We start from the raw sequence: 27,794 nt of genomic DNA on the forward strand, positions 1-27,794 counted from the left end.
GTTAAACGCATTGGCTATTTTGCAACGAGCCTTCAGCGCGTACTGAGTGAGCGAGCGCCTGCTGAGTAGCCTAACATAAACATATAAGATGGTGTTTTTTTCTTCTTCGGGAGTGTCAGGGGCGTTGCCTGTTACGTTGTTTGGGTTATTGGGCTACCTTGTTGAACGCATATCATTATATTTCTATCTCTCTCTTTTTTTTTTTTTTTTCAAATATAATTAATTACTCCAACGAACCGTTCGGTATACATAATGCGTACCGCGTACCGAACCGAAAGCGTCGTACCGAACGGTTCAATACGAATACGCGTATCGTTACACCCCTAATATATATATATATATATATATATATATATGTATATATATATATATGTATATATATATATATGTATGTATGTATTTATCATTATATAATAATATAATATTATTTATCGATTTCTATGTACTCTATATATTTACATTTTATTACTGTTATTTTTATATACAACATGTTTATTTCTATATTCTATGTACACTGTGTGCAAATAATCTCTTTTTTTTGCAGATATGTATGTTGTCAAGACAATGACTACACAACTTGTTTTCTGTTTGATGTGTATGTTAATTATTATTATTATTATTACAAAATGATTCAGATGGAACCAATCTGAGGTCCAGATGTGGCCGTGATCTATTATTTGAGATTCCAAAATAGGCTAATGCTTAGTGAACACAGTAAATCAATATATAGAACAAAAAACAGCCTCTAAGGTTAAAGCTGTTTAATTAACGTGTTTAAAATGCTAAAAACATCTTGCAAGAGCCGAGAAGCCAATCTGTGCAGCAGTGTGGTACTGAATGCTGATATTATTCCACAATTATGCCACCCAGAGATGAGCAGACAATTCATAAGTGCCTGCTTAACAGTTTTTGCCCAATTAAAGTTTTGCTAATATATAACAAAGCCACATCAACGTTTTATTCCTTTATCCAAGGTTCATTTGTATGTGGTGTAAACTTTAGCTTACATTATTACAGTTCACGATGAATGACAAATGATTTGAGGATACATGGCACAAGACTGTGAGCACTTCTGTATGTGAAGCTAGTTCTCAACAATCTGTTCATATTAATAAATCATGCTCTAAAATGCCAGAAGTGTCTTTGCTCCGTTTAACCCAAAGGGCATTACAAATTTAGTTTGGCTTTAGCTTTGCAGTATCTGTCTGCAGTTACACCTACACCCTGATTATCCCCAGTGGTTCTCGATTTTTTAAATTATTATTATTATCTTTTTTTTTTTTTTTTTGAGCTCTAGATTTGTTTCTGCTCATGAGTATAAATCCACCATTACTTCAGGGTGCTTTACTTATTAGTAACCTGCCAGTTGAGTACATGTGCATTAATAAAATACATCATTCATTGCAAAATCGCCATGTGGTTTGGGCTTTGCGCATAAAGCTCCTGAGACCCAGAAGGGATGAGATGCTTTGTGCACCCCATCCATATTAAAATCTGAGCTTGACTTATATATTCACTAAGCTCCACTCTGGGACATGGACAGAGATCTAATCAAACACTTGTGGACTTCTATACTTCCTCGAAACCCCAGAGCGTTCACTCACTGCCTGGATCATGACTCCCTGCTTTACTGCTTTTGTTCTCTTCAGCAACCAGAGCACATAATTACAAACTCAACAGAGAGAAAACTAACAAAAGGTGAAATGTAATAACGGAGGCGGCACTTTACATATTCCTCTTATATTTGCCTTGGGAACTGGGGAGATTTGTGTGGGGGTGCAATCACTGAAACTTTCCTCAGGCCGTGCACAAAGAGATCATTTGAGATTCCTGTTTTTATCTGTGCTTTTCATCAGCTTTTTATTGGATATACATATGGTGTTATGTAGAATGTGGCAGTTGTTTATGTAGTGAATACAGTTAGCTGGGTGCATTCCTGTCTTGGCTGATAATATTTACCAGCAGGAAAATAAGTATGAAAGCGGCAGCGCGATACTGCCTAAGCTTCAGAAAAATTGTGAAAAACAACTGGGTCAGTGGCTTATACTGTAAACATGGCATGTTTGTTGGTACCAGACAGCCAGTTTGAGTATTTCCGAAATTGATGATCTAATGTACTGGAATTTTCACACTCCACCATCTCTAGGCTTTAAAAATATCCATTAAGTCACAGTTCTGTGAACAAAAGTGCCTTGCTGATGCAAGAGATCAGAGGAGAATGGCCAGACTGGTTCAAGCTGATAGAAAGGCAACAGTAACTCAAATAACCATTCATGACAACCGAGGTATGGAGAAGAGCATCTCTGAACGCACAACATGTTGAATCTTGAAGCAGAAGAGTTACAGTGGCAAAAAAAAGAAAAAAAAGAAAAAGACACCAGGTGCCAATCCTTGTCAGGTAAGAATGGGAAACTGAGGCTACAGTTTCCACAAATTCACCAAAATCAGATAAAAAGGATTGCCTGGTCTTGAATACTGCTGGGACACTCAGATGGCAGGGTCAGAATTTAGCATAAACAACATGAAAACATGGATCAATCCTCCCTTGTAATCAGGCTCGGTCAGGCTGCTGGGGATGTGATGGTGTGGAGAATATTTTCTCTGCTCTGATGGCTGATGATCTGAAAACAAGTTTATAATAAAAAATAACAGCTGAAGATCTGTTCATAAGTATATGTAACTAACTAAATAATAATAATTATTATTTTTAATATACTACTGCCTTGAGTTATTATTTTGCAATAAATCTAAAATGCTTGAAAACACTAAACCGGTGCGATATATACTTGTTTTTAACAAACACAATAGCCTATTAATGACATTGTTAATGTAAAAATACAATACAGATTTTTGTTCTGGTAGTGTAAATAATGTTTATTTAACCAAGAAAATGTGACTGGGACATATATATAATTTTTCTTTCAGAAATAATATTATGCAAAACTACTTAAAAGGGTTGGTTTTCTTCTATATTTCATTGTTTTATTTTTATATTTTTCACCCTTCATTATTATATCAGGACAGCTGTATGATGTTGTTAAGTCTATGCTTGAAAAATAGCTAAAATTATTTAGAAATAAGAAGCATGCTCATTATAGAAGAGGTGTCTTCTAATAATTATATGAATAAAGTTAATTTTAATATATTTTTGTATACATTAATAAATTCAGGGGGAAAAAAAGTTTGTCACTAACCCAACTGGCTGTTGTATAAGCTCTTCAGGCATTGTATTTTTCACTGCAGAAAGTCTTGAGCTTTGTTGTACGAGCAGCTGTCTTCTCTTTGCCAGTTAGTACTTCACAGCAGCGACAACAGCCTCTCAAGGCATTACAACGTGCAATAAGTCACAGTAATGGGTTTCTAATGTTGTGCTGTGCCTGCTCTGTTGGCTAGCTTGCCACATAGTGAATAACGCCGAAGGCTACTTCTGCTGGCAGTTACGCGGTGATGTTATCAGCTGTAATCTGAGTTTTAAGGAAGACTTCTGCAGTCTTCAGGCTGAGGGCCTTGACATCTTAACAGACGGCACCCTGGTGGTTGTACATCTACACAGCAGGCCCGAATCCATCTGAAAGGCTTGAGAGCAGCTTTTTCAAACTCGCAGGAGTAGGTCATACATCACTCGTGGAAACGGCAAAAAGAAACAGCAGAGGTCTGGAAACGGCTGTTATAAATTTATGGGTGTAAAGATGGATGAATCTCTGAACAGCAGGTACTGCAGCCCCTTTGAGTTGGACACTAATGCTCCCGAAAAATGAAAAAAAAAAAAAGAGCGCTGTAACATTTCCTCACAGCGATTACGGAAAAGAATACTGTGTTCCATTCTGGAAAGTCGTTCTTGCGCACCTGTGCAAAACAAGCATGTTTGTGTGGGTACAAACACAAAGGACAACAGGGAAGTGGTTCACTGATTGGTACTTCCCACATAAATAGTGTCATGCAGATTATCGACCCATGAATCCAACTACAATGCAGCCTGAAGCAATTAAGTCAGCATGATTTGTCGCTGACATACCGAGAATGTGACCTCTGCATTATTCTGGATACAATAGTTGCACAGAAGAGGGCGTGGCAAAAGTAGCGAGACTTCCAATCAGGAGGGCAATCGGAAAACGTGATTATCATACATACATGTTCCTGAGGCCCAAAAGGAAACCTGTTTGTGAGCACCTAATTTCACGGGTATCTGCGGAATAATTTGCATCGATGTACACTGGCGCTGACATGATTGGATTAGCCAGTACATTTAATGAGATGTCTTGGCAGTGGCCTTAGAGTCAGCAGTCATTTGTATTAATGGCCACTGAGCAGTGACGACCGTCCCTCATTCAAGAAAGCATTAGCCCGATAACCCACTGCATTCACAGCAGACTGCAAGGTTAAAAAATTGTGTCAGGCATTGTCTCAACTCCTACTGACTGAAGTTCACTGTCACATTTATTTACAGACTAACTCATCGTGACTTACTGATGGGTTGAAGGTGTTTCCTTACTTTTTCTGTTATGTACTCCATCCTCCTCACTCAAATAACAGCTAAAACCAGCCTAAGTCTTCTAACTGGTCTACATTGGTCTTCTAGAAAGGTCAAGTTAGTCTGTGGGCTGGTTTAAAAGCGTGCACTTTTTTGAGTAATGAAAAATCTAAACAAACACCTAAGGATGGCAAACCAGCGTTGGCAGGTTAAAGCTATTTCTAGTTTTCCAGTAGTTGAACTCATAGCAGAATATCATTACCATTTAGATTATCAAAACCGCCATTATTACAATAATTCACTTTCAGACAAGAACAGTCACAGTGATTTTTAATATTGAAAAACCTTTTTCTGTGGTGAAAAAAAAAAACTATATGAAATTTCAAGATAATCAGATTTTTATGACTAGACCAAGGTTAAAAATCATTAAATGGACACTTTTCCTATACCATATGAAATCAACATAAATAAAAAGTGCACATAATTTCTAAGAATGATGTATTTAACCCTGAAATACAGTTATAGTAAAAAACTGGACTGACTGGTCTAATTGAAAGATTTTTTTCAGGTGACCAAACTGAGTATTGCTTAATATTTATACGGCCACAAAGTAAGATGAAATTCTGATAGATTATAATGTAAATCAATGACATGTTTATAACAGTATAGCAGACTACTTACATAAAATGCATAAATACATATATTATCAGTTGTCACTTTATATTTCTCAATAATATATAAATGCTTAATATTAAGATCAGAGCTCAGTAAAACGTATAATGCAATGTAATGTAATGATGATTTAAACTTGCTTAAAAAAAAATCAATCAGAAGACATAAGGTTGTAGGAGATTGTGTACAACAGGTTAATGAGCAATGCTGATCATTTCTATAATTTAGAAATGTTTAAATTAAATATGATACAGTAGGCTTTTTATTTTAAATCTTTGTTGTATGCACTCTTACTTTTCATTAACCCATTCAGCCATATCTCAAACAAAACTCTAAGGCCTCGAAGGCCAGTAGCGATGTGCAGCTTGACAAAACAAAGACACTGATACTGTATACTTTAAGATCAGTCAGTGCAGGTTTCTTTCAGTTGAAACAACCAAGACTTACATTGTAGTCTGGGGCTAGGTTTAAGCCTTAAACCATGGGTAAAACTTCTGAGTTAAAATACTTTTTCTCTTTCAAAAAAAAAAAAGAAAAAAGAAAGAAAGAAAAGAAAAAATAATAATTTGTTCACAAGTTGCTATATAAGGACTTCAAAAGAAATAAATGTGAAGCTGTTCAAGCAGCCCCTGGGTTACAAGTACCACTGGTTGAGAATCACTGCTGTCACTTACGTGATTAATCTCCTAATGAAGCTCAAAAGAAAGACGTTTACTTTTCCAATTAGCAGGTTGTGAGAAGCAGGTTTTTGTGCAGTCATCTATAATGGAGACAGCAGGTCTCAGAGCTGCAGTGGCATCATTCAGACGCTCGGATTAATGAGTTGCTGTTGAATTAAACTGCCAAGAAAACCTGTTCTCAAAAGAGCCAAGAGGCAAAGGAAATACCTTCACTACTCACCAGGACATCCAACCCACGCTCTATTTACAAGCACACAGGGGTGAGACTGCTGTATTAGCAATGTTGGTGCCCACCAAGAAGGTTCTCATATGAACAAAGTTTCCTTTCAAGGAAAGTCTGTTCATTCTGAAGCCATATTTGCAATGCCTTTGGGTAGCTCAAGCAAGACCAAGTCTTATCTAAATGAATGGGGGAATCCTGAAATCTCAAAAACTGCTTGCTGAAGTCGCAATTAAATTACATATTACAAATCAGCAACAAAATCTGAAATGAACTGTCCTCAAATAGTGTTAAAAAGCATATTTTTTGCAGGCTAGACCAGCCAATGCGCAGTTATATCGCGCTTATGACTGCACATGCGCATCAGCTGCTCTAGACGTAGGATAATATGGGGACCAGAGCTTCTAACAGCGAGGCAATGACTTTACCAGTCAGCGATTTGCTGTTTAATTTAGAAGAACTATCCTGCCATATTGCGCATTGCAGTTTATCCCATTCATAAGTATAGAAGTGAAAAATCATTGTATTTCCGTAATTTTTGATATGAAGAAAATCCCTAAAATTGTTTTTGCTGAAGACGTGACACAAAGGTGAATGGCAGGGTACAAAATTTAGAAAGTACACCCAAAAATATGCCGTTTTGTGTGTCTTAATTTTATTTGAAGAGTGGTTTTAAGTTTAGAAGTTAGCAGGCTGCGACATTTAGTGGTATGTAGTATACGTTCTTTTGAATGAATCTTTTAAGTGTATGACTCACTCTCGTTGATTTTCCTAAACAGTGATTCATTTTTCTTTACATCTTGAAGTGTGTCACTTGTAGACAAACGTTTTTGACAAAGCATGTTGTGTGGCTAATGTTGCAAACTCTTTTTAATCTCTGCACACATAAAACATGGACATAGACTTGTTTTCTTTTAATACAGCAACAGCCTCAGTGAAATTCTCCTTAAAAGCTTTTCTAAACATCAATGAATTCTCCTGTGAGTCACGCTGAATAATGTGAGCAATGGTTGGTGTGACTGGTTTGCTGGCTTTAAATTCCTAAATATATCTGTAGCCGTTTAAAGTTGAAAAACACACATTACATTTCGTGAGTGTGTAATAGAAATAGATAAAGTGGTGTTGGTGCACAATATAAATATTTTGATAAAACTATTCTTGCATCAACGCTCCCATGGCAAGCTGATTCATTGGCACAGCTGCAGGAAAAAAACACTTTCATCTTCTGCGTTTCATCTTCCTTGATTATCCTTCCCTTCTTCCCCCCCAAAAAAGCCTTCTGAATTCTCACCACCAAAGATTTAATATTTATCCACACAATGTACAATAACAGTGTGATAATTTGTTTTATATTCTCAAATTGAAATATTTGCATCTCTCCAAGTTCTTTTTCTTTTCTTTTTTGTAGTTGAAGATGGAAGATGAATGTTATGTTTTATTGCAGATGAACATGTTCTACATCTAAAATTAGCAAAACATATTTTCAGTTCTTGAAATGTATATTAGAAAGATGACTGCCATATGGATAGAGAGGAAAATAATAAAATAACAGTCCTGAGTTCCTAAGATCCTTCTGTTGTTAGATTTAGCTTACAAACAATTATATATGAGCTCTATTTTAGAGTAAAGCATAGAAAATATCACATCAAACTGTTACTACTCCAGGCAAAGTCTCAAATTGCCACTAAACAGGACTGCTTTTACTAGAAAAACTTTTTAGGATGTAACATTTTTTATCTAGAAGAGGAAAACAGCAAGACAAACATGTGTTAAAGGAAGAAAAAGAGCCCCAAAGAAGTAATTACATATATCATTAATTAATTAGAGATCATTCTTCTTCTTTTGTACTTTGCAGCAAGAGGACATTGCGGTGCTGTCTAGGGCACATCTGGCCTGTCATCATACCTTTACAGTAGGACAATCAAGAAGCCCACTACAGAGAATAGCTCAGCACTCGCTCCCTGAGCACTGCTGCAAGTGCTGATGGGAACACAGGAAGAGCGGAGACAGAAGAGTATGTGATTTCTTCATCAAGACACGTGCGATCAGGTCACATGACCACTGTCTCAGCTGTTTACAGCCAAAGGCCAGCAGGAGGGACGTCCACTATCTATAGGGGGGCATCATCACTTCTGCAGGTGTGCAGGAACCCCCCGCCACTTCTGCTGTTGTTTATGTCTCTCCTACAAAGTTCGAAGGCTTTTATATGGAAAAATAAATGTCACATTAAACAACGGATGAAAGCACTGAGAGAACTCAACATGTCAGTTTTGTAGCTGTGTTTCCACCAGAAGATAATATTATTGCTCTTTCATAGCTTAAGAGATTTTGTGATAACACTTTACAAAAATGTTCCATCAGTTAATATATTAACTAACATGAACGAACGATTAACAATACATTTATTACAGTATTTATTAATCTTTGTTAATGTTAGTTAATGAAAGTGCAGTTATTCATTGTTAGTTTGTTCATTCACAGTGCATTAACTAATCGTAACAAGCATCACTTTTGATTTTAATGCATTAGTAAATGTTAAAATTAACATTAACGACGATTGATAAATGCTGTAGAAGTATTGCTCATGCTTAGTTCGTGTTAACTTTCAAAAGAAAATCAAACACTGGAAAACAAACATTTGCTGGTAGCCACTGATTTCTATAGGATGAAAAAGAAAAACAAACATGGAAGTTTTACTATGGAAGAAAATGGCTACCAGCAGCTATTTGGTTACCAATAATATCGTCTTTTATGTTCAACAGGAGAAAGAAACTCAAACAGGTTTGGAACAACATGAGGCAGCAAATGAATGAATTAAAGAGTTTAAACTTTTGGGTAAACTATCCCTTTAAAGTGACATAAGTCCATAATCTATGATAGCACTTCCTCCAGTTAAAAATTACAGCCTTTGTTATCCTCCAACATCAAAATCCACAAATATATTTGTTTAATACTAATTTGGACTGTATAAAGTGGTTGATATGTGCATATTTCTCTCATGATTCAGACAAAATATTTTAGCCACTTAAAAATGTCTTAATGTTTTTACAAACACAGTTTCTCACTTCTCAAAGCGTTAATTAAGTTAATTAATGGACTAGAGTCATGTGAATTTCTACTTGTGATGTTTTTATCAGCTGTTTGGACTCTCATTCTGATGGCACCCATTCACTGCAGATGATTTATCCATTTTTCGCTATTCCCTTAATCTCCCTGCTGTCTAATGAAATGAAATAACGTTGATCATTTGAGTAAAGCACTGTTATCTTACAGGTTATGTATACTGTGTGTGTGTGTGTGTGTGTGTGTGTGTGTGTATTTATTTAGATTGGCACATAAATATGCATATACATAAATGCAGCTTTAATTTCTTTCCACATTTAAACTATTGAGTTGAGAGTGGGTAATTACATCCCATCATAGAACTCCCAGAGTAAAGATCAGGAGCAAAATAAATGAGGGGCAAACAAAATGCCATTTTTGTTTCCTGTAGATAAAAATACTCTCCTTATCAAACCTAAGCAACAGGCTGTAAAGGGCTGTTTGGAAAGGCAGCGAGGGGAACTTCTTATGCAGTTGCTTTTATACACATCTGCATACTGGAGATACACAATAACAAACCTCAAAGGACCTGCCACTATTTAGGTGAGGTTCGAAAATAGCTGGTTGCCATTCCAGTGACGAGGTGAAGCATCTGTGACAGCGAGATGAGCTGTGTGATTTCTCCTGTGGAAGTCTCAAAGTTGGTGTTGATTCTCTGAGACATGACAAATCTAAAATATTACCTATTACGCATGCAGAATTCATCATCTGGCATGATCTGGAGCAAATAAATAGCTTGTTTGGAGAAGCATGCTTCTAAAAGACAATCAATAAAAGTGCAGGTTTTGCATTCTGATCAAACAAAGGAAGATATGGGCTTGATGCTGACACACGAACCAGACAAAATTCATCAAAGTCTTCAGTTCCTCCAGCTTTCATTTAAGCAGCCTGGAAAATGCAGAGCTGAAATGAAGGAGTCTCATACGGATATTACCACGGCCTCATGAAACCCAATTCAGTCGGCTAATTTCAGATAAAGGTCTTGACTTATTTCCATCCCTGAAATCTCACACAGGAGAGCCTGGATTGTTTTGGTTCAGTTCACTATTGAGAAATATGTTTTAGAAATGGCTGCTAAAATAGTCTAGCAATACTGCTTTATGATGGGCTGGGAATTTACAAAAAACAAGGCATTAATGTTTGATATCATAAGGAAGCATGGTCATAAACTCTTTGGTATAGAAATTGTCCATATGGCACAGTAAAACAAAAATATTTCAAATATAATGGACCTTTTAAATATGCAGTCCGTCCTATTTTATGTTTCTGTAACTCACATAAAAAAGGGATTGAAAATACATGTAAATTAGTGCACTTACAATGGAAGTCTACAATCCAGTCAACACAACATGTTTAAAAGCATTTTGAAAAATACTTTTGAATTTTGTTTTAGGGTACAGTATAATTTTTTTCTAAATCATTCTTGTAATTAGGATGCAGTATGGCATTTGACCAAAGATCCGCTTTCTCATATTTAAGTGATATTAGGGCAAAAGCTTGCATTGTCAATGAGTTGTATTCATATGGCAGGGAAAAGGTGTGAAGGGAATTTTCACATTTCTGAGACAAGCAGGACATTAGGAACTATATTCAACACAAAGAAGATGGGCACTCAGCAATAATCCAGCTCGCTTTGTATTCAGCACTGTTAATCTAATTTGATATTCCAATGAGAAACAAAAAGCCAAAACAGTGCACTGATTTAAACTTGGTGTGTGTAATAGGTTGAAGCTTGAACTAAGAAAACTTCAGGTCAAGAGATGTTAATTGCTCTTATTTATCTGCTTCGTATTACTTAGCCTGCACTACTGTCTTTGAATTTCAATTACTGTCGTTGTGTATTTATGCATAATTACAGGTCATCATCAGCCACATAATGGCTACAAAACTATCTTGATTATGCTAGACGACATCTGGTTCATAAATAAAGTTCTGCTTATAATGAAAGGGGAGTTCTTGTGCTGTTTATTTATTTATAAGTTATAGCAGTGAAACATTTTACGACTGATCAATTTCATAAGCTGCAAATTGAGACGGACTGGGTTTTGGTCATGAAAAGGCTTTCATGGTACAGCTTTCTTTTAGCTTTTAACTTTTAGTCTATGGTGAAGCTGAGCATTAAAGGTATAGTTCACCCAAAAAAGAAAATTCTGTCATTAATAACTCATCTTCATGTCATTCCAAACCCGTAAGACCTTACGTTTGAAGTGCACACACACTGAAGTGCCCCTATTATGGATTTTTTTTTTTAATTTCCTTTCATGCAGTGACACAAGTGAATGAAAACATCCTGCAAAGTTTAAAATCTGAAAGTTAACCATGTATAAAGTTATTGTCTCTCCAAAGAAAGGGTCGACTCTGAATCATTGAAACGAAACATTTTTAAAAGAATCCCAAGCCGTTCCATGTTGACGTCAATATGAATCATTAGCATATTGCTACCCACTTGTTTTGCGCGCAAACATTATTCCTGTCTTCAGTGTCACACGATCCTTCAGAAATCATTCTAACATGCTGATCTGCTGCTCAAGAAACATTTCTGATTATTATCAGTGTTGAAAACTGATTTTTTTTCTTCAGTTCAAAAGAACAGCATTTATTTTGAAATTACAGACCACAAACTTTTCAACAGCAGTGTTTAAAATCTCTCTTAAATTCTCCTGGCTCCTAAACAGTCTCTTAATATGCCAAACAGCGAACAAATCATTTACATTGCCTTTCAAGAATAGAGGGGAGGGACGAAAGTCTGGTCTGGCTCTCGGATAATAGCATTTCATGTGAAGATGTGAGACAGCACTTTAGTTCTTAATCTAACTGGCTGTATATGTCTCAATCTCTCTTTACCACGCAAGGCTTTGATCTTTCTCACATTAGAATGCATCATGTACATCAAAACACTTTGGCTTCTCGATAGCGGAGATACTTCTTTAACACATGACTCTCGAGGGCCAGGTTTTTTCTTAAAATGTCAATCCAAATACATTTTGCTGTTCATTTGGCTGAATCTACCTGGAGCATAGGATAAATATGGATAAACAGAAAAGCCAGTGGAAAGCTTTCTCCTTAAAACAGGTGAAATTCAAATTTTATCTCCAAATACAATCCTCTCATGAGGTCTCCTGAGACTTTGTCTCTGTACTTGTTCAGAACTGGCTCTTTCTTATTGCTTATTACCTTCTAGCTCATTATTCATCTGCCATTCAAGCACACACATTTGATCTGTAGCCTTTTTTGGCACTGAATATGCTCAGCGTTTTCTTCTGCTTTTTTCTCTCACGTCCCTCTTTCATCATCAAAACCTGACCTGCGACTCATAATTAATGTGAGGTCCAATTTCCTGAAGATTAAAGGCAAAACAATTAAAAGCAGAAGAGAAAGGGGGTGGAAATGGTGGAAGAATTGCAGATAAAAGCTTTTTGTTTGCTTGTTTGGAGAACAGCACTGAGGTGGTTTTGAAAAGTATTATGTTGCCCAAACAGCCATGAATGGCCACAAGAAATGAGAACGAATCCAAGGCTAGAAGAGGCACGAGAGACGGTTTTTGGTTGGAAAAATGCCATAAATGTTACCTTTCCAAATTATGTGCAAATGGTCGATTGGCACTCTTAACGCACATTTTAAGTCTTCACACCTCCGTAATGATCTCCTGGGTTTGCTTCAGAAGGCTCCTGGTCCACTTGAAACATTGACAAAATTCATGGAAAAAGCATTTATTTTATTTATTTATTATTATTTTTATTTTTGTTATTGTATTTTTATTTACTTGTCTGAGTTTGAGAAATGTATTTATTTATTATTTATTTTGTGTATTTCATTGTTTTCATAATATAATATAATATAATATTTCCACACTTCTGGACTGTCTGTGTGTTTTCCTCCCCATGGGCTCTGTGTGACCGAAGTTCTCTTGATAATCATGTAATTTAGTTCAAGTATGTCTTCTTAATTGTCCTTGTATCCCCATACATTTAACTCCAAGTCTGTGCTGTCTGGCTTTGTCGGGTCACACATACGTCAAGTTTGTGTGTCAGTTCTGTTCCTTGTGTGTACTTCCCCTGTGTTATGATTACATTAAAGACTGTTCCTTGATGCACATCTCCGCATCATCCCTCCGACACAGTTCATTACAAATTACTTGAACGACAAAGAATTTAATTTAATTTAATAATTTTTGTTTCTTCCCAGTAGATCCCCTCACCACCACGTTTTTATGGCGTTTAACGATGCTGCACTGAACTCACTGTTCTGGATAAGGGCAAATGACCATCACCCCATTGACCTCCCAAACACCACTGGACAGAATTGGAGAGAGGCAATCATCCAGTGTTTCGAGAGCATCAGGCCCCAATCCAGAACGCAGCCCAACACAAGCACAACTCACCATCACCCCGCTGTGTGGAGCCAAAGCCTGAGCCCACCGAAGATGAAGAGCCAGAGCCCGCTGCGACCGACGAGCCATCACCGCAGAAAAATACGTATATATGATAATATATTCATATTATTACTTTAGGGTATCAGACCAAATCAGACAAGATAAGATACGATCAAGAACATGGTTGAAACATTAGGAGCCAAATTCCACAAAGGGGCCCAGGATGAAACAACAGGGCATTCTTAAACCAGTTTCTGGTACCAGCCATTTGAAGCAAGCCTAATTAACCAACTCTTTCATGGCTTTCAACATTAACGCAGAAGAACACATTGATCATAACAACTCAGGAAGGAGACTGTCAATTTTGAGGCAAGTAATAAAGATTGATGGTCAAAGAGATGCACAGTATTTCACATGTAAATCCATGATAGCAATTACGATCACAAACGCTTTGGATTGACTTCCCCCTACCTAGAGGACAAGAACCAGACTTCACTTCAGGTCTTCACAGAACATGTCCTTATGTCCATAGAATGACAAAGAAACTGCTTTTCCATTATGTTCTAATCACTTTTTGTGCATGCCTTTTTAATAACTATTGAATAGCTTAAGGGTTCATATTCATGTTTGGTATGCGTGTGTTTGAATCTTGCTTGAAATGTTTCTTCTAATCAATACGATGTCAAATAATGGTGGAAGATGCGATTTGGAGAAGAATTGTTGAATAAAGTCGCTATTTTTGTTTTGTTTACAAGTATTCTTGTAGCTTTGTAAAATTAGGGTTGAACCACTGATGTCACGAGGACTGTTTTACTGATGTCCTTACTATGTTTCTGGGTCTGGGAACATTACAGTTGTGTTGCTTACCAGGGTCAGAAAGCTGTCGGATTTCATCAAAAATATCTTAATTTGTTTTCTGAAGATGACTGAAGATCTTGCGGGTTTAGAACGACATGAAGGTTGAGCAGTTAATAATAGAATTTTCATTTTTGGGTAAACTATCCCTTTAATTTGGAGTATTTGAATATATTATAAAAATACTATATTTACTGTATAAATCCATATTTTATATATTTGTAAAGCAAAACTGTAACATTCTATATAATGACAATAATAACAACTTCAGGTAACATGTAACAAATTGATGCAACATGTTATTATTACCAATATCATATTATCAACATAATACACTATATTAGCTCGTATACCATACAGTAAAACATTAAGACCAAAAACCATTTGGCTACAATGTGGGTCGAGTTACATGTACAAATCTCTGATTCAAGCATGATCTTAGAGGTAGAGAGAAAAGAGAGTATCTTGTGGACAGAAGGTTGGTTCTTGTAATAGACACTGCATAAATGTGCATTATGAGAGCTTATTAAGTTGTTGATTATTCGAGTTTGAGCTCTCCCCCATATGTGTGGTGAGAGCGCTGGGATTGTCTGGGTCCCTGGTGCTGGGAAACAAACACAGACACCTCACATACCTTCACTTTTGCTCTTTCCATTTAATTATACACTGACATTTACATCCACTGCAAAACGTAATAGACCTCATTATGGTGGGGGGTCATCTAGTACTTAAAGTTAGCTTCCTGCCATCTGCAGATGGAGCTCATGCAAGAAGAGTTAAAGTACACTAATTGCAATACTTGCTGAATGTTCAGCAGCCCACTGCAGGGAAGAGCTTTTATCAAATATTTCAAGAATATATCACTGAAAAATGTGTGGTACATAGGGTATTAAACAGGGCTAGAAACACTTTTTAAAAAGTCTGATTTTAAAAAGTCTGTACTTTTTCAACAAAGCTTTAGAAAGAGAAAGTGCTTAACCTAAAATGTTCTTTGTCACCCTAAACTAAATTTTATTAAACTAATAGATCTAATGGGACATTTCATGCAATGTGTGTTACCCTGATGGTGTTTTGTATTTATGTGTATGACACTGTACAGCTTGTGAGGAACTTTAATTCATAATGAGGTTTTCTCTTTTCATGTGTGTTAATGTTGCTAGTCAGTATATTATAAAGTAATATATATGATTCCTCCGATTAATCTGACTCTGCTGCTGGTTCATCTGGCCAGAGGAGAACTGTCCCACCCATTCAATGACGAACTGTCTTTAACTGAAAATTGAGGGTTTACTATTGTCCTTTTGCATTATTGACACATTATCTTCCTATTTAATAGGAAAACACAATTTCTATTGTTAAAGTGCTACAGTATATAAATAAATGTTCCTTAGCTTGACTTTACAATATGCACCTCCTAAAGGATTATTAGGAACACCATACTAATACTGTGTTTGACCCCACTTCGCCTTCAGAACTGCCTTAACTCTACGTGGCATTGATTCACAAGGTGCTGAAAGCATTCTTTAGAAATGTTGGCCCATATTGATAGGATAGCATCTTGCAGTTGATGGAGATTTGTGGGATGCACATCCAGGGCACGAAGCTCCCGTTCCACCACATCCCAAAGATCCTCTATTAGGTTGAGTTCTGGTGACTGTGGGGGCCATTTTATACAGTGAACTCATTGTCATGTTCAAGAAACCAATTTGAAATGATTCAAGCTTCGTGACATGGTGCATTATCCTGCTGGAAGTAGACATCAGAGGATGGGTACATGGTGGTCATAAAGGGATGGACATGGTCAGAAACAATACTCATGTAGGCCTTGGCATTTAAACGATGCCCATTTGGCACTAAGGGGCCTAAAGTGTGCCAAGAAAACATCCCCCACACCATTACACCACCACCAGCAGCCTGCACAGTGGTAACAAGGCAAGATGGATCCATGTTCTCAATCTGTTTACGCCATATTCTGACTCTACCATCTGAATGTATCAACAGAAATCGAGACTCATCAGACAAGGCAACATTTTTCCAGTCTTCAACTGTCCAATTCTGGTGAGCAAATTGTGCATTGTAGCCTCTTTTTCCTATTTGTAGTGGAGATGAGCGGTACCCGGTGGGGTTTTCTGCTGTTGTAGCCCATCCACCTCAAGGTTGTGCGTGTTGTGGCTTCACAAATGCTTTGCTGCATACCTCGTTTGTAACGAGTGGTTATTTCAGTCAAAGTTGCTCTTCTATCAGCTTGAATCAGTCGGCCCATTCTCCTCTGACCTCTAGCATCAACAAGGCATTTTCTCCCACAGGATTGCCGCATACTGGATGTTTTTCCCTTTTCACACCATTCTTTGTAAACCCTAGAAATAGTTGTGCATGAAAATCCCAGTAAATGAGCAGACTGTGAAATACTCAGACCGGCCCATCTGGCAACCAACAACCATACCACGCTCAAAATTGCTTAAATCACGTTTCTTTCCCATTCTGACATTCAGTTTGGAGTTCAGGAGACTGTCTTGACCAGGACCACACCCCTAAATGCATTGAAGCAACTGCCATGTGATTGGTTGATTAGATAATTGCATTAATGAGAAATTGAACAGGTGTTCTTAATAATCCTTTAGGTGAGTGTATATATTAGTATTTACCTTGTTTGTTGTAACAAAACTAAAAAAAAATGGAGGTTATGGAGTATAGGTTAAAGTTAAAAACAAATTTGAGTATTTCCCACTCCAATGTAAAAGGAACTATTGATTTTACTAAAAGTAACAGAACACCAAATTATCCCCTATGAATGGAAAGTGGCATAAATATGATCTCTCTCTGTACATGTTTGAGAATCTCAGATCTTTAAACCCTTGACATGTCCGGCACAGGTTAGGCAGACATTAAACTTTCAGGTTTACTGATTGTAGATTTTTTTCATCTATGTCATGAAAGCCTCCTGTGGTCAGCATCTCTTTTGATGCCTGCAGCAGGATACAGGCTTAACGCAGCTTGCACACGACAACAGCAGCACATCAAAACTGAATTTCTCTGAGACGTGATAGAAACACACATGCTGACAGTGAATATCCTCATCCTTCACACAGCCTCAGAAGCGTACGGTGTTATCCCTTTCAGTTTATTAGACAGTCCACAAGCCTGAAGGAGGCAATTTAGTGTGTTTGTTGGGCTTTATGAGTCCAGTTGTTCCCTCGAGAAGAGTTTCTTTGAGTCGATCAATGGAAAACATGTTCACATTCTCTACACGGACACATATTTTGAGCTTTGAACACAGACCACTGGCGGTCCGGGGAAATAAATGCATTGTGTGTTTCATGTATGAAAGCCTTGAATAAGATGGGGGTAACTTTCCAAACAATATTGTCATTTGCATTAATGTAGGGCTCATGTAAATGCCTTTCCCAACTCACAAATTACTTCAGTACTAAACAACCGCATGAGTTACTGTATTGTATTTTTTTCCATCTAATTCCAGCTCTCATTAAAAAGTTGTGTCTGCCTTGGGACTTTTTAAATACGTGATTTTGCTTTTGTAAGACATAATACAGAACAAAAACTTATGGAGAAATGGAAAAAATGCATGTCTCAACATTTTTACACCAAGGAAACTATCGTCTGACAAGTTTACGGTCATAGCTAATGAGGATCGCTAGCTAAGCCTTGAAATCTGTTGATCTCACACATCAGGGTACCTCTCTAATTAAAGAGATTCTCAGCCAGAAATAAAGCTCTCCACGATCAGACTCGGTCTGGATGGACCTGCTCTACCAGGGCCAATGACAGGGAAACTAAAATACTTACAATGCTTTTGAAAAAAAATGGTCCACAGATGACTGCTTTTGCTTATGTGTCCTCTGCCAACACAGTAACAACCAACAGAAACAAGCAGGGTGTAAAATTAACACTAGCCAAGCACAAATCCGACAAAGAATCAGTGTTGGCATGTAAATAAAACAGAGTTAACTTGCCAGTAACCTTATTAGGAAGTTTAACATTATATATGCTTAAAATGGAAAGAACAAATCAAATCAAATGTAAGTGTCAAATCACAATGACATCTGCTTGCTGGCATAAATATGTATTTTAATTAGTGGTGGGCCGTTATCGGCGTTAACGTGCTGCGTTAACGTGAGACTCTTATCGGGAGATTTTTTAAAAATATAGCCGTTAATTTATTCTCAAAGCTGGGTTTGGTGCTGGGTCTATAACGTGCTGCGTTTAACGTGGGACTCTTTTCGGGCGATAAAAAAAATATTGCCATTAATCTATTCTCAAAGTTGGGTTGGGAGCTGGGTCTATACTGCACGAGCTATGATTACTTTCACCTATGTCGAGAGCGCATTATTGTAGCGCGAAGGTACACTAATATATTGCGCAGGCACGAATCTCTCTGGGCTCGCTCAGAGAGTATGCCTGCACTCAGTGTTTTCGCCATAAATAAGAATTCAAATGAGCCATTTTAATCTAGATTAATCCCAAAATTATAGTGAGATTAATCTAGATTAAAAAAAATAATCTATGCCCACCATTAATTTTAATATATAAAAAGATTTACACTCAATAACACTTATATAGTTATAAATAATTTAAATGTGTGGGCTCAGTAAGATTTTTTTATGTTTTTGAAAGAAGTCTCTTGTGCTCACCAAAGTTGCTTTATATATATATATATATATATATATATATATATATATATATATATATATATATACAACCTAAAAGTCAATTTATTGCATCCTTGCTAAATGAAAATCCAAATTACATATTTATAATAATGTATAAAATATTATTTTACATTTATTATATACATTTTTTTCATATTTATTTATAAAAACATTTATTTATTTGCTGTTTAATTAATTAATTAATTAATATTATATACATTTATTATCATTAACACTAACATCAAATTGTATATAATTACATGCAACTAACCCTTAACCAAACCCTTTTTCTAGCCCTAACCCATGTAGTGAGTACGTTATTTATTTATTTTTTATTATTTTTTTTGGTAATTCTGGCCACAATGGCAGGTGTTGCTAATATTTGACCCTGGAAACAAGCCAGTACAGTTCCAACAAGCACACTTTTGAAAACGCAGCTTTGATTTGAATTCTACTCACCCAAGAGGTTTCTCTAGTCGGCTGGCCGGCGACCCCACAATTTCGCCGAGCGTGCAGAACATCTGTCCAAGAAAGTCCTAGACGGAGCGGGTAGGATCAAGCAGAAGAGGCAGTAAGAGCTTATCAAATTCGACAAAAACCAACGCTCTGCCCTCTTCGTATAGTAGGGAATTGAAAGGCAAAGACGTACGTATAGTTCAAGAGGCTTCTTGGAAGGAGCACGGCCATGTTTACAACAGAGCACAGCATGTAACAGAAAACATAAGACACAAATACAATACCAGCCACACAGACAACAACACACACAATTTAGGGGATGATCAGACCAGAGAAGACAGTTTGATTAGTAGATCTATTGCTTTGCATGCATTAAATGAAATGTGATGAGAATCACAGGAATGGGGAGGAATGTGAATAAAACATATCCAAATATATTGTCACATTATCATATTGTTTTACTTCTTATTTTCTGCTTCTGCACATGTAAATATGCCAGTGGCTTCAATTGCTGTACTTAATTTTTGAATAGCAATAGGTAGTTTTATCCTTAATCCTATAGGTTTCAAAAACTACTACAAAAATAACTGTGTATATAATATTACATGAGATCAGTTTCGTGACTTCAGCCATCTACTGTGGACCCAACTAAAATAAATATTTATGAAAATATCTAATGTCATTTTTAAATCTCAATGACTTTCTCTTCAAAAAGAGGAGTGCATTCCAAATTATATTTGGATATTTTTTTTTTAAGAAACTGATTAGCATGTGAATGTTTTCATTCATATCATATTAAAGCACTACTTACGTGTTTGGAAAGATCAGGACTTTTAGAGTCAACATCATATCTGAATTAAATAGAGGGAAAAAAACACTGTTATCCAAAGTCTTCAAAGACATTGAGTAGCTAATTAAAAGATAAGCCATTAAAACAAACTTTAAAAGGAAACAAGCACTTTAATAGACAAGTGCTCAACTACACACTTACACACACACACACACACACACACACACACACACACACACACACAGACAAAATGTATTTTAAGTAAATGTGCATAACAACATAAGGGTCAAACGTAGTGCATAAAGTAAAAACTTTATCTTTTACTATTAAAGCAATGTATCTCTGGCTGGATTCACATAACATTCTTGTTTTCTACCCTAAGATTAAAGGTAAGAATAGTTTGTATTCTCAAAAACATTAGGAAACTTCTTAAAAATGTCCTTATCTTTATTCTTAAGAATTATGTAAAGACAAATACCTGAATTCATTAAAATGATGTTCTTAAATATCATTGTCTTAAATTTAGGAAAACCTCCAACTTGTCTTTAATCCTCAAAGTTAATGAAATTATTGGGTTGTTTCAAATATTTTAAGCATTGCAATAAGACACTAGCTACAAACATTACACATCACGGTTACTAGAGATGCACACAAGCACTCAGAAATGACACAAATGACTGATAATGTAATTAAAGATCATGCAACGGATTTTTTACAAAAAAACAAGAAAAACTAAGAGCTTGTTTTTAATTTTATAATTAAGTTTTTTTTTCAATAGAGTTCTGAACTCTCACTGCTGGACTCTCCTTAAGACTGGCACAACAAAAATACACTATTATGTGAATATTACAGTAAAAGTCACCATCTGAGGTGTTTTTCATCGAGATGATCAGTGATTCTTTGGCAGGAACCCACATGCAGTCAGATAATGCAAAGGCCTGACATTTTCCTCTTATGACAATCTAAATGAAATGTTTGAGAATGTCTTAACAATTTACAGTCAGGAATTGTATTTCCATTCTTAAGAAAAATAAGACTTTAATAACTAAAAATTTGTCTTAAGAAATGTTTCTTAAGATTGTCATGAATCCATGAATTACATGTTTCAATTTTAAAGGGTTACTCCACCCCAAAATGAAAATGTTGTCATTAATCACTTTCCCCAATGTCGTTCCAAACCTGTAAAAGCTTTGTTCATCTTCGGAACACAAATGAAGATATTTTGGATGAAAACCGTGAGGCTTGTGATTGTCCCATTAACTGCAACGTAAATTAAAGTCTAGAAAATTATGAAAGATGTCGTCAGAATAATCCATCAGCCATCAGTGGTTAAACTGTAACGTTATGAAGCGACGATAATACTTTTTGTACATCATTGTGGCCAAAAGGAATGGTTGAATATAGTCATTGTTTTTGTTTTCTTCATGTATAAAAACTATTCTAGTTGCTTCATAATGTTACAGTTGAAACACTGAAGGCAGATGGACTATTCTGATGATGTCTTTCATACTTTTCTGAACTTTGACAGTATAACTTACTTGGCAGTCAATGGTACAGTCACAAGCCTTCCGGTTTGGATCCAAAATATTCAATCATTTTCTGAAGACGAATGAAGCTTTTACGGGTTTGGAACGACAAGGGGTGTAAGTGATTAACCATACCACCAAACCTCTCCCTAACCTCCTACATCCGACCTCAAGAGCAGAAAAAGTGTTCAGCAATTAAACATGAACACAAAAGATAAATTGTACCAAACAATTCATTATTTTATACATTTAAAGACACCTACTATAAAGTGACACCAACTAAGCAGGCCACAAAACAATTATGCATGAACACATGAAGACACAAAGGTTAAGATCAAGTTAGTAAGAGGGTCAAAGTAAATCAAAATAAAATGGCAAATCGGATGCTAAGAATCCTTTTATGCATTAGAATATTCCTGTTCAGGGACAGAAGAAACAGGAAGTGGGAGGAGGTGGGAGGGTTTTCCAATGGAATGGAGGTGTGAATGTGGTGCTTCAGGACAGGGAACAAACGAAAGAACTCACAAATCAAAGCGCAGGTTCTGCTTCTCCTCAAAGAAGTAGTCCAGGATGTACTTCCTGACAAAGTCCGGATTTAGCGTGTTGTCGATCACCTCCGTTCTTCCAAACTAGAAAGTGGATTATGGACAGCAGAGGGAGATACAGGGTCAGAGAAAGAGAAAACAAGGTCAGAAAATGTAACAATGAGTAATAGAGGAGAGAAAAGAAAAACAAGAATTGGAAAAGATGCCCTCTGATTCACTCTCTTGCTGTCTTTTTCTTTTACTCTCCTACTGTCCTCCAAAGACTCGTCTAAAGCCGGAGGGTTGGTTTGCTGATGTGTGTGCTCTTGTGTGAGGACTGGAAAGGTTTAGTGAAACTTTAAGTCCTCAGTGGCAGCACTAATTACAGCGGTGTGCAACTGCTCTGAAGATCGGTGACAATTATGTCTACTTAATTAGAGAGGGACTTCAGCCAAACAGAGTGCTATATTCCTCTGAAGCCCAGCTAGGGGCATCTCACTCCACCATTAACCTCTTTCCAAACCCCTTTAAAAAATACTGGATAGGTTCCCTCCCCTCTTTGGAAGGCTAAATGTGCTACAAACGAATAGAAGCCACCTTTTGACATTTAACTGATCTGAGCCAATGTTTGTTTAGTGGCCTGCGTTTCACCTACAGGCATGGGGACTTTTCATGCGATATATGTCGACCATAAATTATTCAGTGTCAGAAAAGTTTACATAAATGAATAGACAGCCTGCAAACAGAGTTTGTTTTCATGAACTGATATTTGATGATAACAACTGACTGTTGTAGAGTGTTTGGATTACTCTGTTACTCTGTGTACTCTTTTTTTTTTTTTTTTTTTTTTTTTTTTTGGATTGGGCATTTGGGGGGGGGGGGGGGGGGGGGGCTTTGAAAGGCTGTTAAAGGGTTAAAAAAAATGTGTGTCACAAAGTTTTGCCATTCACTGTAACTCCATACATTTTTGAAAAATGTTTTTGCAAACAAATTGTTTAATGATAATTATTAAATAAATAAATAAAGTGTATATGTGTGTGTGTGTGTGTGTGTGTGTGTGTTTAAGCCCCTCAAAAAATCTTTAAATTAAGTTTTTTTTTTTTTTGACACTTAGAAAAACATGGTTCTTTCAAAAGTGAACAGCAAATAACTGTCTATATAAATCATATTGGAGTTACAATAATAATAATAATAATAATAATAATAATAATATGATCATCACATCAGTGAAAAAAAAAAAAAGTAACAACACAGAAGTTTACAAGAATAAAATTGTAAAACAAAAAATACTACAGTTCAAGCCAAATGCGAAACCTTGTGAAAGTCAGGAGTTCAAATTACTCGTGCTACAATTAAGTAACAACTTTAATTGCAGTATCCACAAAAAGCTTTCAACAATCCAATGAATAAAACCTAATTAGCAAACAAGCACTACACTTCTGTGCTGGTAGAAATGAACCTTTCAAACGGCTCTGTTCATTTCAAATCAACAAGCTAAAAGCAATATAAAGGGAGCCTTAATTATTAGCATTATTGACAAATGTGTGCAATTGCAATAATCACTACTCATCTAAAACAGATAGATGGCAATTCGCTCTGTAAACTGGATATTAATGTTACACTGAATGTTTCCTTTTGCATAGAGAAAGAACTAAAAGGTCTTTGTAGCTTTGCCATTACTTTGTCAGGAATAACAACAATGAAGCATCATAATTATAATGTTTGTTGACAGAATATGCTAAGTGGTTTCTGCCTTCACTGTGCTCAATGTTCTAAACTGTGAATTTTATTTCACCTGGTTAAAACCAAAATGAAGCAAATAACTTGACGAATGATCCCTACACAAAGTTCAGCCCCCTTGATTACTGTAACTAGCTCAGATAAGCTTTACAGAACGTCCCCTGGGTATATGTTCAGTTACAATCACTTCTAAAATGAAATTAAGCTTTTAAGATGTAAAGGGTGTGGATTATTGTGATGTTTCTATCAGCTGTTTGGACTCTCATTCTAACGGCACCCATTCACTGAAAAAGATCCATTGGTGAGCAAGAGATGTCATGCTAAATTTGTCCAAATCTGTTCTGATGAAGAAACTAATCTATCTATATCTTGAATAGCCTGAGGGTGAGTATATTTTCAATATATTTAAATTTTCTCTTTGTGTTATTATTATAAATGACCCAGCAGCAATGTTGCACTATATTTTTAGATAGTTTTAAATAAAAGTTATTATTATCCCACAGATTTACCTTATAAAATAGCAAAACTGTGTCAAAAATAAGATTGTAAAATGTAAAATAGGATTTTCAGCAGTTCTAACAGCAGGACTATAACATTTTAAGACAGAGAAAATTGTATATTGAAGTTAAAAAATTTAATATTTTAATGCACCATGTTGTTATTGTTATACATTATTCCTGGTACATATAAAGCTTTTTAATAATCTAACTGGCCTCAAAAAGTAGGAAGTACATTTGGTTCATACTTCATTCGATACAGAAAGGTTATACGAAACCCTGCACAAGGTTCTCCCACTGATATGCCAGTGACAACACACACACACATCTACCAATGAAATGCAGTCACCTGTACTGGTCAGCGCTGTCATATCTTCAGACTGCACACATAAGCCAGTGTGAGCTTAAGACAGTATCTAAGGACAAAGGGATCTTAATGATCACCTTATTTATTATTTCACATGGTAATAATGTAAAACATTTGGTTGACTAAGACAGTGGTTGTAATAGGTTAGTAAATTACACTTGTATTGCTGGCCATTTATTTAATTTACATCACTGTATGTCATTATGCATTATGCATTATGGATTATATTGGTAGAGTGGTACAACGATTGATCTTAAAGGCCATGTTGCAGGTTAACCACCACTTTCTACTAATGGGTACATAAATCACTCAAGATATGTATATAAATGGTCTTAAAGACCTATTTTTTGTGTCTTTGGTATTAACGTATTAACTCGGTGATGACGTCACGTTGGGAAGAAGTTGAGGAAAGGTAGCCTCAGCCTAGTATGATGCCGCGTTCCAGGCAACCCGTAACCCATGTTCCCTTTCAGTCGGTCACGTTCGACGTTACGAATGGGGATCTCGCCCGAGAGCCCAATCACCTTCGAGTGGTACAAAACGAGCCAATTGTACACAAAGTACCTTGGTCTGCGGAATTTGCATCGCGAGCTCCGCCCCGCAGAGCGGGTATATAAGGAGCAACACGAGCAACTCGCATTCAAGCTTTCGCTTCGGAGCCGAGCACATCGCTTGCTGCAATCACCGGAGTGTTTACAAGCAAGAGCTGGTGTTGGTGTGACGGCGCGATTCAGTGGTTCGTCTGGGTTTCCTTCGACAGCTCCCGCATTCCCCTGAGCGCTTCAACACCCCTAAAAGAGCAATTTCTCTCACAAAAGAGATACGGGCCGATTTGCGTCTTTTTAAAGATGTCATTTTGCCCGTGTGTTTCTGGGTGCGGTCGATATATCGCTCCTCGTGATGGTCACTATCGCTGTGTCATGTGTCTGGGCTTCCAGCACGCTGAGACTGCGTTCGTGGATGGCTCATGTTCTCATTGCGGGGACATGACCATCTCGGCGTTGAGATCGAGACTCGATTACCTTAAAAGGTATAGAGTCCCCTCTGACACACCCCGTTCTAGCTCTTCTTCTCGTAAGAGGGCTACTTCGGCTGGGGGCCAGGGTGATCTGAGGGTTACTGTGTGGGCTTCCCAGACGAGCGAACCTCCTCGGGCCACACCCCCCTCACATACGCCACAGCAGGTTGATTTCCTGGATGAGTTTGCTGGACCCTCTCAGGCTCCTGACATCTCATTTGGGGCTCGCGAAGAGGACCGTATGTCGATCGCCGCATCACAAGGCGGGCTTGAGTCCTCGGGAGATGAGGGTGCGGTTGCGTTACCTCCCTCGGGAGTGCCAGCGTTGTCCGAGTCCGATCCCGAGCTGACGGCCGTGCTTTCCCGGGCAGCAGAGAGCATCGGGCTTGAGTGGAATCCTCCACCCTGTCCCGAGCTCTCGAGGCTGGATGATTGTTTCCTGGGGGCTGCTCATGTGGATCGCCAGCACCCCCCTCTGGCTCCTTTCTTCCCGGAAGTGCACCAGGAAGTAACTAGTTCATGGAAGGCACCTTTAACTGCCCGAAACCATTCTGGTTCTTCCTCCGCCTTCACTGCCCTTGATGGCGGGGCGGCCAAGGGGTATGCTGGGATTCCCCCGGTGGAGCGTTCTGTTGCGATGCAACTGTGTCCACAGAGCACCTCCGCTTCACGTGGTGGTCCCAAGATGCCCTCCAAGGCCTGTAAGTTCTCATCCACACTTGTGGCAAAGGCTTACAGAGCTGCGGGCCAGGCCGCTTCTGCCCTGCATGCCATGGCCTCACTTCAGGTCTATCAGGCAAGCTGCTCCGGCAGCTGCACAATGTTGCAATAAAAGAAATAATCTAGTAACAATTCCATGCGCTCAGAAAGTTTGGCGTAACTTGCCTGTAACAGTACAAAGTCGTTCTTGCCTGTAACAGTACAAAGTCGTTAGTAGTGGTATGAAATAGTGATTACGAGCTCAAAAACCTGCCTGGAATGCTGCATTAGAACTAACGTTATAGAGACTGAATGGGATGAGGAAGAGGTGGCAAGAGCCAACATGTATGATGGCCCATAGCTGTGTAATTTCGATCGAGCCAGCCGTAAGAGGGCAAATGAGGAATTGCCAAAAACTGATGTCCATCAAAGCCTATGCATGGTCCGAGGAGAATGAGTGGAGAGTTGGTGAAGTGTCCTGGTGAGTTGCTATCATTTAGCTTCGCAGCAATGAAAACTGGAGCTAGTTTACGAGCAGCAGTGCACAATAACGACACACACACATATATTATTTTATTCATTTTTTTACTGTCATTTGAGTAGCACCGAGTGAAAAAAATCTATGTTTTCTTTAAATCTAGTGGCAGTGCTCATGACGTTAGTTCAGATAAGTACCGGTAACCTTTGTCATAGTGTCATAGTACTGGTAAACTTTGTCTTTGTCATCTAGAAATAGAAAGCATCATGCTAGCTATATGGCCGTTTCTAAGCGTTTATCTCTTCATCCGGTGAAAATTTTGTTGCAAACGTAGCCGCATGTCTGTCGCTGTGTTTGGCAGGTGCTTGTGTGGGCGGTGCTGTCCCACGGAAACTGCGCTGAAAAGCTTGTGCTGTAGGGGAAGTGAGTGCGTTTGGGTCGCTGTTGGTCGATATCTCTCTATCTATCTGTCTGTCTATCTGTCTATATATGTAGTCTATCTATCTATATATATCTATGTATTTATCTATTTATCTATAATCTGCGCTATCTGAATACTCTCGTCTACTACTCGTCTCTCTAGTCACTCTCAATGCTCTCAAGGCGTGCTTTGGTAAATTCTCTCCCCAACGTGACGTGATGCAATGCATTGTGGGGGAA

At 37.4% G+C, this 27,794-nt stretch overlaps 1 protein-coding gene across 1 annotated transcript in view; it reads right to left on the reverse strand.

Annotated features, from left to right (window-relative positions):
- Nucleotides 1-27,794, reverse strand: part of LOC127967931 (copine-5-like) — a 73,484-nt gene that overhangs the window by 6,892 nt on the left and 38,798 nt on the right. The window contains exons 4-6 of the mRNA XM_052568703.1: nt 22,337-22,440; nt 20,307-20,346; nt 19,499-19,575 (exon numbers count right to left, since the gene is read on the reverse strand). Coding sequence (XP_052424663.1) covers nt 19,499-19,575; nt 20,307-20,346; nt 22,337-22,440 — 221 coding nt within the window. The remainder of the gene's footprint in view (nt 1-19,498; nt 19,576-20,306; nt 20,347-22,336; nt 22,441-27,794) is intronic.

This window comes from Carassius gibelio, chromosome B11, assembly GCF_023724105.1.
Source record: "Carassius gibelio isolate Cgi1373 ecotype wild population from Czech Republic chromosome B11, carGib1.2-hapl.c, whole genome shotgun sequence".
Classification (NCBI taxonomy): domain Eukaryota; kingdom Metazoa; phylum Chordata; class Actinopteri; order Cypriniformes; family Cyprinidae; genus Carassius; species Carassius gibelio.